This window comes from Cherax quadricarinatus, chromosome 9 (genome assembly GCF_038502225.1).
Source record: "Cherax quadricarinatus isolate ZL_2023a chromosome 9, ASM3850222v1, whole genome shotgun sequence".
NCBI lineage: Eukaryota > Metazoa > Arthropoda > Malacostraca > Decapoda > Parastacidae > Cherax > Cherax quadricarinatus.
The window spans coordinates 12,567,510-12,584,086 of record NC_091300.1 but is presented as its reverse complement, the minus strand read 5'-3'; the positions used below and the strand labels follow the sequence as shown (position 1 = coordinate 12,584,086).

Below are 16,577 nucleotides of genomic sequence, written 5' to 3'. Positions count from 1 at the left end.
GATTAGTCATGAAACTCAGGGATCCACTGTATTAGGCTTTACCTGTAATCCTTCAATGGAGTCAGTGTTGCTGTGTAGTTTGTGGAATATACTTCATGAAATAACCAGTAAACAGGACCTACTGAAGTTCTTCAGTGATTTTGGCTTACTTGAGGTACAGTACTGCTAGCAGTTATGTAGCCAAGTGATATTTTTTTCCTCAGTCATTGCTATTTAATATTGATCTCGTGTGCAATTAATGGGGCTAATGTATTTCTCTTTTATTTATTATTATTATTGCTAGGTTTTGGCCTTTCAACAGCAGTTGTGTTAAAAGAAACTAATTTCTCATACTTAATACAAGTTTTTGCTTTTTTGATAAGCAGTCGGTGCTTCTTCAAATTTCAGTGTTTTTAAAATCATCACTCTGCTGATTTCTTATTTTATTATTATGATCATCGTTTTACTATTTATATATGCTGTCATTTTTTTTTTTTTTTTCCAATGAACTTTGTTTATGAATTGGTTAATCTTGTGACTTTTGCCCCATGTTTCCAGAATCCATTATACTGAGGGTTTACAATTCTTTAGATGTCTTTTTGTAGTTATACAGTATTTAATCCATTAATTTTTTTTTATTAACACATCAGCTGTTTCCCACCAAGGCAGGGTTGCCTTAAAAAGAAAAACTTACATCATCATTCACTCCATCACTGTCTTGCCAGAGACTTGCTTACATTACAGTTATAAAACTGCAGCATTAACACCCCTCCTTCAGAGTGCCAGCACTGTACTTCCCTTCTCCAGGAATCAAGTCCAAGCTGCCCGGTTTTCCTGAATCCTTTTGTAAATGTTACCCTGCTGATATTCCAACAGCATGTCAAGTCCTAAAAATCATTTGTCTCCATTCGCTCCTGTCTAACACGCTCACGCATGCTTGCTGGAAGTCCAAGCCCCTTGCACACAAAACCTCCGTTACCCCCCTTTCCCCTCCAACCTTTCCTTGGCCAACCTCTACCCTGCCTTCCTTCCACTACAGATTTGTATACTCTTAAAGTCATTCTATTTCATTCCAACCTCTCTGCGTGTCCAAACCATCTCAACCTGTCCTCAGCCCTCTGGATAATAGTTTTGGTAATCCCACACCTCCTAATCTCCAAGCTATGGATTCTCTGTATTATATTCACTCCACACATTGCCCTCGGACATGACATCTCCACTGCCTCCAGCTTTCTCCTTGTTAAAACATTCACCACCCATGCCTCACATCCATATGAGAGCGTTGGTATAACTATCCTCTCATACATTCCCCTCTTTGCTTTCATGGATAAAGTTCTTTGTCTCCACAGACGCCCCAGTGCACCACTCGCCTTTTTCCCCCTCGTCATTTCTGTGATTTACCTCATCCTTCATAGACCCATCTACTGACCTGTCCACTCCCAAAAAGTTTAATCTAATAAATAATGGATATATGAATGTCACTGGTTACTAAGTTATCGAATTCTTCTAACTTTCTTGTTCTATTTTAGATGTCCAAAGATCAGGTACAGTATTCTTCTTGAGGGCTTTGACATAAGTACCATATTCACTTGTGCTATACAGTACCCAACCTTTTCTAGGCCTAGGAAATGTAATATTTTATTAGAATGCCAAAAGGGTTACCTTTAACCCTTTGAGGGTCTAGATAGCCAATCTTAAAATTTCCCACAGGGTCCAAGCATTTTCCCAAAAGAAAATTCTTATGAAATGGTAGAGAATATTTTTCTGAAGGTAATAAAACAAAAATTGCAAAACTTGATAAAAAAAGAAAATGATGAAATAACGCTCTCGTGAATTTTGCTGTGTCATCAATATATATGCATCAGCGATTTTTGCCCACTTTGAGTCCTGTTTTCGACCAATTACATTGTTCCATTAGAACAAATTCTTAGCTATTTTACTAGAATATATTCCATTTTATCTATTGAGCACAAAATTTTGCCCAACCATTTTAACTACCCAATAAAGTGGTAATTTGGCCAATTTCACACAGTTCAAAATATTCCAATTTCAAAATAGGATCCAGAATAAACAGTGCAGGCATTTCTGGCACTAAAATAACACTTCCTCTGTTTATTAGTTGTATTTCCAGGCTTTACACATGAATTCCATTTTGATTTTTTATTCACATAAAGAATTTTTATTCACACCAAAAGATAAAAGATATTGTAATATTGCAATATTGTAATAATTGTATAAATAGTATCAGCACATTTGTGAATGCACATTAGACCCACCAGCTGACGTGTATTGGACGTGTGATGTGGTTTGTTTACTCTTGAATGTCAGCAAAAGTCAAACATTTCCACTACTTTGAGCTCAATTTCAAGCTATTTTGAGTACTAAAACCAATCAAAATCATTTCTATTTCTGTAACATATCTTCCATTCTATCAAATGAGACAAAGAGAACGCGAATACAACCATAAATACGAAAATACTGTACACTGCACAGTCGCTGTTTTAATCCAAAAGCACGGTTGCATTTTTTCTCTCATTATGCACTGCGCGCTGCAGGATTTGTTTCTATGTGGTGCACAGTTGCCAAACAGATGCATTCTCTCATATCTAGGCCCAAATTTACCATTCACAGCTTATTTGAGTGAGTTGAGCTCATGATGTAGTACTATGGTTTGGACCCTGGCTTCAAAGCCATAGAAGTACGGGACAGACCCTCAAAGGGTTAAGACGGTGCCTAAAATTTTTGTCTTTCTTCCAACTTTATTTGTATCTACTCAACTCTAGAATGCCTCATCCAGTAGCTTTCATATTTTCAACACTTTGGTATGGTAATGAGGACATAATTCTTGTAAGGATTGGCGTGTTCACATGCCTTTTGATCAAAGTTATTGATTCGGTCCCACCCTCCTGGCATGCACTGGATAATTTCCAAAATTCTCAGTGGTGTAACTTCAAGTGTTCAAAAAATTTGATAGTGGAATGTGAAGTTCAAATGTGTAGGTTCAAATTTGGCCATTTTGTGTAAAAGTGTGAAATTTGTATTCCTATTAAATCATGTTAAATAATTTTCAGTTTACCTCTTTGAACAACTTCAGAATTTAATGGCTGATGCTTCTTAAGGCCAAGATAGTACCTAAGGTTTATTTGCATCCAAGCGAATTTGTTGATGTAAAATATTAAAAAAAAAATTTAATCATTGAAATACACACCATAACCAGAGAATAACTCGTCTAGTTGGCTTCAAATTTTCATTAATGGAGCAATTTTCAGAACACAAGGCTCTTGCTTCCATTGGGTGGTATAAATCCCAATTTGCTAGTTTTGTTGAATGAATATTGATACTCATTTTTTTTATTCATTAGCTAAACTCGTATATTTTAATAGGAAGTATTTTTGTATCATTTTGAACTGTGGGCGTGCCACTTTTGCAGATTTTTCTGTTTTTGCCAATTTTATCAAATTGGATTTTTTAAAAATATCAAAATAAATTTTTCTTATAGGATTGTAGAGAATTCTAAATAGAAAGAATACAAAATTTAACCCTTTGACTGTCGCGGCCGTACATATACGTTTTACGAGGTGCCGTGTTTGACGTATATATACTCATAAATTCTAGCGGCTTCAAATCAAGCAGGAGAAAGCTGGTAGGCCCACATGTGAGAGAATGGGTCTGTGTGGTCAGTGTGCACCATATAAAAAAAATCCTGGAGCACGCAGTGCATAATGAGAAAAAAAAACTCCGACCGTTTTTTTTAATTAAAATGCCGACTTTGTGGTCTATTTTCGTATAGTATTTATGGTTGTATTCTCGTTTTCTTGGTCTCATTTGATAGAATGGAAAACATATTACAGAAATAGAGGTGTTTTTGATTGATTTTACTATAAAAAGAACCTAGAAATGGAGTTCAAAGTAGGGGAAATGTTTGATTTTTGCCAATGTTCAAAAGTAAACAAATGATGCCATTGTCCAATAAATGTCCAACTAGCCATTCTAATATGCAGTCATGAATGGGTTGATGTTATTTATACAGTTATTACAGCATTGCAGTAGTCTGCATAATAGTAAGTCTAATATTTTTTGTTTGAATAAAAATTCAAAATAGAAAGCAAGAGTAATATCAGAGGGGCCTGGAGACGTGACTGATGAACAAAGAAAACGTTATTTTAGAGCCTGAAATGTCTGCATTGTTCATTCTGGACCTTATTTTGAAATTGTCATATTTTTTAGTTTTCGTGAAATTGGCCAAATTGCAAATTTCTGACCACATTATTAGGTAGTTGAAATCAGTAAATGGGCAGTTTCTTGTACTCAATCGATAGAAAAAATGAAGTTCTAAAGAAATAGCTATGAGTTTGGGCGACTGGAACAATGGAATTAGCCGAAAATAGGGCTCAAAGTGGGCGAAATCGCCGATTTGTAAACAGCGCCGAGGTCGCTAACTTCGCGAGAGCATAATTCCGTCAGTTTTCCATCAAATTTCGTTTTTTTGGTGTCATTACAATCGGGAAAAGATTCTCTATCATTTCATAAGAAAAAATAATTTTTTTTTTTTTTAAATTTTGCGACACCAGGAGACACCTCAGGATTGGGGGTTGCGACAGTCAAAGGGTTAAGTGGAAAAAATCTATAGTTTTATGGTGCTTTTAGATTAACAAGGGGAGACTTTATTTTTTTGGAGCATTCTTGGCAACATTTTAGATTGCTTTCTTGCAATTTTTTTTAATGCCCAAGAACACCTTTTTCAATCGGATTTAAATTTTCACTGTTTGTGTAATGTATTTTGGGCAAGATTCATGGGACTGTTTGCATTCATGGGTGTCCTGTGTACATTACTACATTGGTCATTCCCAAATTTTGTTTCAGTGTGATAGGAGGGGACAGTCTCTTCTGATTGGCTTCAAAATTTCAGCACTTGTGTCTCCTGCTTAGAAGAAGGTTGCTATATTTAATGGAGTGTGTGTAAAGGCCATTTTGCCACTTATAATTTCAAAATGGTATGGTATTATTTTTACCTTAATGCATTATTTTTGCCTTGATACTGCTGTTGGGCTTTTGAATCAAGGAACTGGACTTGCCTTCCTCGTGCTTGGATCAAATTTGAATGATCCCCCTCCCCTATTCCACAGGCATTACATGATCCCTATAGGTTTAGTGCTTTCCTCTCATAAAAATATAATTGTGAATGGAATCAATTCTCAATGACTGAGGAATCATATGAAATGGATGGAACATTTCCTGGGCTTAGGCTGTGTAGGCACAAATTTTGTTGTATTCTTTACAATAACTGGAAAATGCATCTGGTCAGCTTTAAACTTTTAGTGCTGGTTTGTTTTCTTTGAAGGAAACAATCTCTTCATGTTAAGTTGTGTAAGTTATGTGCCAATTTTATTATTCAAATTGGCTTCTGTGAAATAATTGGAGAATAGTATCTCTTCTGTGCAGAAATAAGTTATTGTGTTTGACTTTGTTTGGTTATCCTAGGTTAAATCAACTTACAGTAATGTTTTTGTGTGTCTATAACATCTATGAACTCTGTAGACAATTGCTAAAAAAAAAAAAAAAAAAAAAAAAAGAAGCTTGTATAAAACTAACTTTTTGTAATTTCTTAAAGCTTGTCAGTCTTCCTTAGAGGAAAGTTTGGACTGATTTTGGCCTCTGTGGATCCCAGTTTGCTTTTTTGAAAGAAATTGGAAAAATTGAAATACATACAATAAGGCTTTTCTGAGTGTTGCATCTCATTAGCTTCAAGCCTTCCATGCTGATAACTTGCTGTTTCAACTGCTGAGCAGATTCAAGCTTAATGTGCTTGTGTATTTTAGGAAATTAGTCTCTTTGGTCTTTTTCAAATGTTTGACTTCAGTGCTAATATTTAACTGCATTATGAACTTAGGCAGCATTCTCCACCATTCCACTGGTGTGAATTGAGGCACAGGGTTTGTGGAATATAGGGATTTCTTTGGATTGCCCAGCGACTGAAATACATCTCGCTGAATTAGGAGTTAATTCTTGATGTAGAGACTGCATTGTGATGGTGAGATTTATGAGGATATATTTTTTTTTTGTATTACAGGGTAATGCAGATGTGTGGCCATTTGTCGTTGGCCTACGGGTTCTCAACCCAGCACTTGGGCCTTGTGTAAAGATGACCACTACCCCTCAGCCAGCTGATGATTGGATTCGTATGTCTTTGGAGAAGCTTCAACTTGCAGCTAAAATTGAAGCACTTACCTCTGACAGGTACTCAGTTTAACTGGGATTTTTATCTATAGAGAATAAAAAGGTACAATACCATGACTGGAACAATAAAGACACACACACACCCCCACATGAGAAAATGAAACTTAGGACGATGTTTTGGTCTGACTTGGATCATTAACTAGTCACACAGAAGCGTAAAGGGAAGGGAGCCAGTATATATATAAGAGGGGCCAGGGCAAGGAGTAGAATGAGAGGAGGCAGTAGTATAACTCATGAAATTGTAGTAACACGATTGCAAACAAACCACGGTACTGGTGGGGTTAGAGCCCATGACAAGTGAGTCGTAAAACTCCAGGCCAGTCCGCAAGCCACTGGGCTAGCTGGCTACAGTAAGATTCATTCAACTTGGAATATTTATACACTCTAGGGAGGTTAGCATACATCTCACTGTGACCACAAATGCAAATTTTTACTGATGAATCTCCCGCCAGCATGGCCATAACGAATTCTAGCTCAGGCTGTCGTTTTAAGACTCGTTGTGGGTTCTAACCCCGCCTATACCGTGATTTGTTTGCAGTTGTGTTATTACAGTTTTGTGAGACATGATGACAGCTTTTACGGGACATAAGCTAGAGTTCATCACAGCCACACTGGCGGGAGATTCATCTGTTAAAACTTGCATTTGTGGTCACGGTGGGATGCATGCTAACCTCCCTCTGGTGTATAAATATACCTAGTTGGATGAATCTTACTGTAGCCAGCTGGCTTGGAGTTTTACGGCTCAGTTGTCATGGGTTCTAACCCCGTTTGTACAGTGGTTAGGTAGTAGTATAATGGTAGTACTTGTGGTGGTGATGATAGTAGTGATAGTAGTAAGAGTAGTACAAAAGTGCCAGAGGTGATAATAAGAAGGAAGTAGTGGTGGTGACATGAATTAGTGGTGTAGGCAAAGCAATAATGGTCTGAGGACAATAGAAAAAAAAAGAATTAGAAGCACTGCAGGAGAGCTAATGGCCCATGAGTTTGGGACCAAAAGCCCTGGGGTTAGACTTGTAGGACAGAACTTAACCTAGGCAAAGAAAATATTGGAAAGGAGGAGATCAAGATAAGGTCAAGTCATGAGTATTCTGAAGTTTGGAGCATTTAACAGTGTAATGAGAAAGGAAGGCATCTACAGAGACAAAGCCAGGACTAAGATTCATATTAGAAAAGTTGTGTATAAGGGATGCTTCAACAAGATGGTGTCCATGAAGGCTAGAAGAAAGGTAGACAATTTTGGCAGAGGACCAGTTAATGTTGGAAAATAGCAGACTTGAGGAATACATTTTGCTTTAATCTGCCCTCCACATTCGTGACCCTCAGTCCTTGGACTTAGAAATTTCCACTCTTACTTTACCTTCTCACATGCTAAATGTCCTTTTTTCTCTCCCAAACACTACTCTTGTGAAATCTCATGTGCATATGCATGTGTGTGTACGTGCATGTGTTTGTCCACACATACATACATACATGCAGTATATACAAGCCTTAAAACATGATTGTTACTTTAGGATGTTAGGACATTACAATATTTTTTACATTGTAATTTATCTCGAAACCGTTTTTTTCTGCCACTAACGTCCAGTTTTTCTTTGCAGAGACTATGTTCAGAAGCATTATCAGCCATGGGCATTAATGTATTCTCAAGAACATGTTTCAGCTGTGATAACTTGTCTTCGAGCTCTTGAAGAGAATTCTCAGTCTCTCTTGGCTGACATAAATTCCAGACTAGTTAGTAAATTCTAGTATAATTTTTTAATCAATGAAAATAACAATAATTATGAACTTGACTTTGTTTCTGAATAGGGTATAATTGAGCAAGATTATATTGAATTAGAATACTATAGGAATACTTAAGAAAAAGCATTGATAAGAAAATGGAAGCTATAAAAGATTATGTATATGTTGATATTTTGGCTGATAAATTGGTTATGCTATTTCAGTATCCATATTGATTTGCATTTCTGCAGACTCCATTATATGTAACACTGATACTTTTCTGCAGATTGTTGGAGCATACCAGCCACTGCCTGGAACTGCAGCTACACTACACACTGATTTGATTAGTAAATCTGAACCTAAAATGAATGCATCATCTTTACCAACCAGTCCAGTTACAGAGAAGGAGTGGCCAACAGTGTTGTCACCATCTAGTAGACCAAGAAAGAATTTAAAGAAGGAAATTTTAAGAAAAGAATCGATTTACTCTAGTCCTTCTTTAGATACCATTGAATCTCTTAAGAGCAAAGAAATGCACCCTATATCTACCTATAACATAAAAACCTTAAATGCAGACAGTGTGGAGGCTCAAGATGTAACACTTATGCAGAGGGAGAGTCCAGATGGCAGCTCAGATTGCTCTGACTGGCCTGCAATGAGTCCTGTTGATCAGTCTGTACAGGTATTCTTAACACAGGAAACTTCGCAGGTATCAAGTAACTCGTCTCCTTTAACATCAACACTGATTCAGTGCAAAACTAGCCATATTTTAACAAATGATACTGGAGCAAGACCCAAGGAGCTATCAACCACCTCTCAATCAGATAATCAGCCAGTTTCTTTTTTGGAATATTTAGATATAAATGACAGTGGTGGTGTACCAGTGAGTAATATTTCTCCAAGCCTCTTGCAGGTGAATTATGGAGGGGAGTGTTCCACTAGTGATGGGGACAGCAGCACTACTTGCAGCATCCATAGACCTAAAGGTTCAGGGTTGAAAACTCCACAGTTACGACACCGTGCTAGTAGTGGAAGATTAGTATCTGTACCTGCAGACAGTGACCAGGATAGTGAAGAAACAGTGGATGGGATTCCTTCTCAGGTTTCTCGGAGAAGACGGCGATTACCATCAACAATTCAGTCTTCAGGCTTTTCTGTCAAATGTTTAGTAGATAGCCGTGGCATTTTGAAATCTGAAGGTAATCATCAGGCTAACTCTTCAGATGACCGTGTAAAAAATATTTCAGAGCAGTCCAGTTACTGTGATAAGAGTATGGTCCATCAAGCTGTTATATCAACTTCCTGCTCACGCAGCCATCCTTGTAGTGCTGAACCTACATCATCAGAGTTGCCACAGACTACGAAAGTTCCTGTAACCTCTACTCCAAAAGCTGTCACCAAAATCATCCTTCCACATGCTGTTTCAACTCCAGTTTCTGCTACTCTACCTGTTGAAGTTATGGCTAATGTAGCATTAAGTGCACCACAGTGTGTTTCAACACCAAATTCATTACCCAGGGAGACAACTGAAATAAAGAAAAAAACTCATGGTCGCTCTCATTCTGATGGTTCGCAGGAATTAGTAGGAAAATTGCATCTTTCACAGTCTAACACAGCACCAGAATTAGAGTCAAAGATGAAAATGGCTAAGGTCTCGGCTAAACCAAAAGACTCTGGGACAAGTGCATCAGTTCAAGTTCGCAAGCGTTTTATGGAAGACGGGGGTCATAGCATAACTCCTGCCGCTGACAATGGCTTCTTCCCTCGTCCTCAGCCAGGACAGTCTCTCATTGGATTTCTTTCATCCAAAGAGTTCCATAAGCAGTATGCTGAATTAGATAGAGAAAATGCTCATTTCAGCATCTCTGAAGCTGTGATTGCTGCACTGACACAGGTAATGTGATTATCTATTTGGGATTACTTATTTGTATCCTTAACCCTTTGAGGGTTTTCGTCGTACTAGTACGTCTTACGCGTAGGGGTTTTTGACGTACTAGTACTCATAAATTCTAGCGGCCTCAAATTTAGTGGGAGAAAGCTGGTAGGCCTTCATATGAAAGAATGGGTCTATGTGGTCAGTGTGCACAGTCTAAAAAAAATCCTGCAGCACACAGTGCATAATGAGAAAAAAAAAACTTTGACCATTTTTTTTTAATAAATCAGCGACTTTGCAGTGTATTTTCGTATGGTATTTATTGTTGTATTCTAGTTTTCTTGGTCTCATTTTATAGAATGGAAGACATATTACAGAAATTGAGATGATTTTGACTGGTTTTACAAAGAAAGGTGCCTTGAAATTGAGCTCAAAGTAGCAGAAATGTTCGATTTTTACCAAACTTCAAAAGTAAACAAATCGTGCCAAGTGTGCAATACGCGTCAACTGGTGAGTCTAATATTCTTTCACAAGTGCACCAATAATATTTATACCATTTTTTACACTAATACAGTAGTCTGCATAACAGTAAATCTTATATTTTGTGTGAAAATAAAAATTCAAAGTGGAAAGCAAAAGAATATAAGAGGGGCCTTGAGACGTGACTAATGACTAGAGGAAATGTCATTTTAGTGCCAGGAATGTCTTTCTTGTTTATTCTGGACCCTATTCGGAAATTGGCATCTTTTGAAATTTGTGTGAAATTGGCAAAATTGCTAAATTCTGACCACTGTACTGGATAGTTGAATTTCATAAATGAGTGGTTTCTTGCACCCATTCGATAGAAAAAATGGAGTTCTAGCGAAATATTCATGTTTTTTGCCGACTAGTACAGTGAAATTGGCCGAAAATGGGGCTCAAAGTGGGCAAAATCGCCGATGCGTAAACATCGCCGAGACCGCTAACTTTGCGAGAGCATAATTCCGTAAGTTTTCTATCAAATTTCAAACTTTTGGTGTCTTTATGATCGGGAAAAGATTCTCTATCTTTTCATAAGAGAAAATAATTTTTTTTTTTTTTTTAAATTTGGCCGACCCTGAGAACGAGTTTCGGAGAGGGCCTGTCGACCCTCAAAGGGTTAAATGGGAGGAGGTACCTTGATGCTAGTGAAGGATTCCTGATCTAAGGAATTGAAGTTATCTTCCTTGGATCAAACTTTAAACTTCATTACCCTCTATTCTTCAAGTGCAGTGTGACCCTTACCAGTTTAATGTTTTCCCATAAATATCATATAGTAATTATAATTACCTGTTGTATTTGTATCAATAAGGGCAGAGATATGTCAGAGGTGTCTTCACTCTTTTGTCATAATTTTTTTTAAGTTGTTTTACCTCATCAGATCCCATTCCAGCACTCTACCACTGTTTGAGAAGAAATAATTCTTAACATCCTTTTTTTTTTTTTTTCATATTTTGTGACCTAGTGTGTAGGTATCATGTTTATCAGATACCTAATGCTAGATGAGGCAGTTACATTGGCCACTAAGCTACAAGTCATGTCTTAAGTTATACTTAGGTTCTAGTTTTTTTTTTTTTTTTTTTTTTTTAAACAAGTCGGCCGTCTCCCACCGAGGCAGGGTGACCCAAAAAAGAAAAAATCCCCAAAAAGAAAATACTTTCATCATCATTCAACACTTTCACCACACTCGCACATTATCACTGTTTTTGCAGAGGTGCTCAGAATACAACAGTCTAGAAGCATAAACATATAAAGATACACAACATATCCCTCCAAACTGCCAATATCCCAAACCCCTCCTTTAAAGTGCAGGCATTGTACTTCCCATTTCCAGGACTCAAGTCCGACTATATGAAAATAACCGGTTTCCCTGAATCCCTTCACTAAATATTACCCTGCTCACACTCCAACAGATCGTCAGGTCCCAAGTACCATTCGTCTCCATTCACTCCTATCTAACACGCTCACGCACGCTTGCTGGAAGTCCAAGCCCCTTACCCACAAAACCTCCTTTACCCCCTCTCTCCAACCCTTTCGAGGACGACCCCTACCCCGCCTTCCTTCCCCTATAGATTTATATGCTTTCCATGTCATTCTACTGTGATCCATTCTCTCTAAATGACCAAACCACCTCAACAACCCCTCTTCTGCCCTCTGACTAATACTTTTATTAACTCCACACCTTCTCCTAATTTCCACACTCCGAATTTTCTGCATAATATTTACACCACACATTGCCCTTAAACAGGACATCTCCGCTGCCTCCAACCGTCTCCTCGCTGCTGCATTTACCACCCAAGCTTCACACCCATATAAGAGTGTTGGTACTACTATACTTTCATACATTCCCTTCTTTGCCTCCATAGATAACGTTTTTTGACTCCACATATACCTCAACGCACCACTCACCTTTTTTCCCTCATCAATTCTATGATTAACCTCATCCTTCATAAATCCATCCGCCGACACGTCAACTCCCAAGTATCTGAAAACATTCACTTCTTCCATACTCCTCCTCCCCAATTTGATATCAGGTTCTAGTTATATTAGTTTATTATATACTATTTTTTTAATGACTTGTACTGTGAGTTAGCACCCTCATTTTCAGTAATCATCAAATATTATTCATGTGTGATGTCACTATTGTTTAACATATGAAGTTGTAAAAGAAGTGAATGCTAGATACTGGGGAGTGGTGCAGGATTATTAGATAATGAATCTTATTCAGAGTGGCCCTTTCAGGAAGATTCCTTGATGCCAATCAAAGGGATTAGATCTTCCTTATGTGAATAATATACAGAGAATTTGGAATGTAGAAATTAGAAGACAGGGGTTACCAAAGGTATAATTCATAGGGCTGATGAGGCATTACTGATTGGTTGGACATTTAGAGGTTGGAACAGGATAGGGTGACCAAGAGGGTATATAAATCTGAGTTAGAAAGGCAGGAGGGAAAAGGGCTGGAGGGAAGGGGTAAAGGTGGTTTGAGTGCTAGGGGGCTTAAGCATCCAACAAGCTTGTGTGAGTATTTTAGATCAGAGTGAGTAGAGGCAAATGCTTTTTATGGCAAGGTAACATTTATGAAGGAATTCAGGGAAATTTACTTGAGAAGAGGGCTAATTAAAGATAGGCAGTATTGTTTCATATTACCTTGCACACTGCAGTATTATGGGAATCTTTTTGTTTCCTTTTCTTGTTTTATGTGTACCATAATAAACTGTAACTAAGTTTTAAGCAATATACAAACAAATAGCTATTTTAAAATGTCTTCTATTTATTCAAAAGTGTCATAATACCTTTCTTTCCTAATACAATTGTTTGTATCCAGATGCAGTTTGATGCATGGCAGCAGAAATATTGCTCAAGCCCAGGAACAGGTGATGAGAGTGATGAAGAGATTCGCAGTTTGCAGGCTCGTATTAAGGAGAAGAGAAGGCAAAAGTTATCAGGATCTGTATTGTCAGCAGCTACCTCTACTAATGCTGTAATTGAAGCTATTTCTGAGTGTCAGACTTGGGCTACAAAACCATCAGTGAAAGTGGACAGTAAGAGTACTCAGTATGCATTGTCATAAACTGTAATCTTATGCTGATGCACAAACTGGGGAATCCTTTAACTTAAAAAGCACCCAGAGTTACAAACATCCACACACAAAAAGTGGTACTTACGAATCAATTAGATTTTTGACTGCTAATCTGCATTACAAACCTGTGAAACCCTACCATCCTTTGTATTATTGTTTTCAATAGAAAATAGGTTCTGTGTCATGAACTCTTGTAAGTTAGAGCACCAAGAATACAACTTGTAAGTTTGGGTGTTCTCCTTCCCTATATGATTGTGGTTTGTATTTTGTCAGTATGCCAGTAATGCAACTATTTTATTGAATATATAAACTTTTTTTTTTATCTATGTATGAGATAATTCTGTAGTTTTGTTAGAAGAAATTATAAATTACAACATTGTTTGTTGTTGCAGGTACAACTGATTACAGTGTGTACGAGTCGCCACAGAGCTCCACCTATAATAGTGAGTCTGATCTTGTCTCAGAGTTGGAGGAGGAGATTGATAATGATGAGTCATCAAGCTGTGAAGGTAAGGAAGATACTGTGTCATCTAGCCCTTTATTTACTCTCAAGAGCTGGGTAAAAACTTGGGCTTGTCTTTTTTTTTTTTTTTTTTTAATGTGTTGACCATTTCCCACCAAAGCAGGGTGACCTAAAAAGAAAGAACCCCCTTTCCCCCCCCTCCACATAAAAAAAAAAAAGCTTTTATCATTGGACACTTACACTATCACTCATTCATAATCACTGTCGTAGCAGAGACCCCAATATCCCAAACCCCTCCTTTAAAATGCAGGCATTTTACTTCCCATTTCCAGGACTCTAAGTCTGACTAACCAGTTTCCCTGAATTCCTTCACAGAATATTGCCCTGCTCACACTCCAACAGCCCACCAGGACCCAAAAACCATTCGTCTCCATTCACTCCTATCTAACACGCTCACACATGTTTGCTGGAAGTCCAAGCCCCTCGCCCACAAAACCTCCTTTACCCCCTCCCTCCAACCTTTTTGGGGACAACCCCTACCCTGCCTTCCTTACCCTACAGATTTATATGCTCTCCAAGTCATTCTACTTTGTTCCATTCTCTCTAATGACACAGTCGTACTGGCCAGGCTGTAGGAGCGACCACCAAAATTCAGGAGACAAACTAACAAAGCATAATTAGAATATGGCTGTAGTGCTGTACATGAATCTTTTTCATAAAAATGGATGTAAATTTAATTTTGTATTGGGTATGAATTAACTAGAAGTTGATTTGCTTTTGGAGCATTTTACAGTCTTAACCCTTCGAGGGTTAGTCACGTACTTGTACGTCATTGCAGCCAGGGTCGGTCACGTACTTGTATGCGTAAATTCTAGTGCCTTTAAGTCTGGTGGAAGAAAGGTGGCAGGCCTTCATATGAAAGAGTGGGTCTGTGTGGTCAGTGTGCACAGTATAAAAAAAATCCTGAAGCACGCAGTGCATACCTGGAGAGGGTTTCAGGGGTCAGCGCCCCAGCGGACCGGTCTGAGACCAGGCCTCATGGTGGGTCAGGGTCTGATCAACCAGGCTGTTACTGCTGGTGACACACAAGCTGACGTACGAACCACAGCCCGGTTGGTCAGGTACTGACTTCAGGTGCCTGTCCAGTGCCTTCTTGAAGACAGCTAGGGGTCTATTGGTAATCCCCCTTATGTATGCTGGGAGGCAATTGAACAGTCTTGGGCCCTTGACACTTACTGTGTTGTCTCTCAGTGTACTCTTGGCACCCCTGCTTTTCATTGAGGAAATGTTGCATCTCCTGCCGAGTCTTTTGCTTTCATATGGAGTGATTTTCGTGTGCAGGTTTGGTACCAATCCCTCCAGGACCTTCCAAGTGTATATTATCATGTATCTCTCTCGCCTGCATTCGAGGGAATACAGATCAAGGACCTTCAACCGTTCCCAGTAGTTTAGGTACCTTATCGCACTTATGTGTGCCGTGAAAGTTCTTTGTACACTCCAGGTCTGCAATGTCACCAGCCCTGAAGGGGGCCGTTAGTGTACAGCAGTATTCCAGCCTAGAGAGCCCAAGCGATTTGAAGAGAATCATCATGGGCTTGGCATCCCTAGTTTTGAAGGTTCTCATTATCCATCCTATCATTTTCCTAGTGGATGAGGTAGATACATTTTTGTGGTTTTTGAAGGTGAGATCCTCTGACATTTTCACACCTAGGTCCTTCACATTACTTTTCCGCTCTATTGTATGGTTAGAATTTGTGGTATACCCTGACACATTTTTAATTTCTCCAAGTTTTCCATATCTGAGTAGTTGAAATTTCTCGTTGAATTTCATATTGTTTTGAGTGGCCCATTCGAAGATTTGGTTGATGTCCGCTTGGAGTCTCGCAGTGTCTTTGATGGAGGTCACTGCCATGGTGATCCGGGTGTCATCCACAATGGAAGACATGGAGCTATGGCTTACATCTCTGTCTGTCAGAAATGAGGATGAGGAATAGAATGGGAGTGAGTACTGTGTCTTGTGGAACAGAGCTTTTTACCATGGCTGCCTCAGACTTTACTCTGCTTACTATTACTCTTTGTATTCTATTTGTCAGGAAGTTGTAGATCCATCTACCAACTTTTCCCGCTATTCCTTTATCCTGCATTTTGTGTGCTATTACACCATGGTCACGCTTGTCGAAAGCTTTTGCAAAGTCTGAATATACTACATCTGTATTTTGTTTATCCTCTACAGTATCCAGGACCTTGTCATAGTGGTCCAGTAGCTGAGAGAGGCAGGAGCAACCTGCTCTAAACCCGTGTTGTCCTGCATTGTGTAATTGATGGGTATCCAGGTGATTGGCTATCTTGTTTCTTAGAACCCTCTCAAAGATTTTTATGATATGGGATGTTAGTGCTATCCAACAGAGTTTTTGGTTTAAAACAGTGACTTTCGAGTGTATTTTCGTTTTCTTGGTCTCATTTGATAGAATGGAAGATATATTACAGAAATAGAGATGATTTTGATTGGTTTCGTGATGACAAGTACACCTTGAAATTGAGCTCAAAGTAGTGAAAATGTTTGATTTTTGCCAATGTTCAAGAGTAAACAAATCATGCCACAAGTCCAATGCACGTCAAATGGTGAGTTTGATATTCTTTTACAAGTGCACTGATATTATTTATAACATTTTTGCAATGATGCAGCAGTATACATAACGGTAAAT

The 16,577-nt window shown here is 38.4% G+C and overlaps 1 protein-coding gene across 2 annotated transcripts in view; it reads left to right on the top strand.

The window, feature by feature from the left end:
* Positions 1 to 16,577, top strand: part of Rubicon (run domain Beclin-1-interacting and cysteine-rich domain-containing protein rubicon) — a 45,810-nt gene that overhangs the window by 8,594 nt on the left and 20,639 nt on the right. For both annotated transcript variants that reach the window (XM_053773096.2, XM_053773095.2), the window contains 5 exons: positions 6,050 to 6,216; positions 7,815 to 7,947; positions 8,222 to 9,829; positions 13,155 to 13,371; positions 13,802 to 13,918. In XM_053773096.2, coding sequence (XP_053629071.1) covers positions 6,050 to 6,216; positions 7,815 to 7,947; positions 8,222 to 9,829; positions 13,155 to 13,371; positions 13,802 to 13,918 — 2,242 coding nt within the window. The remainder of the gene's footprint in view (positions 1 to 6,049; positions 6,217 to 7,814; positions 7,948 to 8,221; positions 9,830 to 13,154; positions 13,372 to 13,801; positions 13,919 to 16,577) is intronic.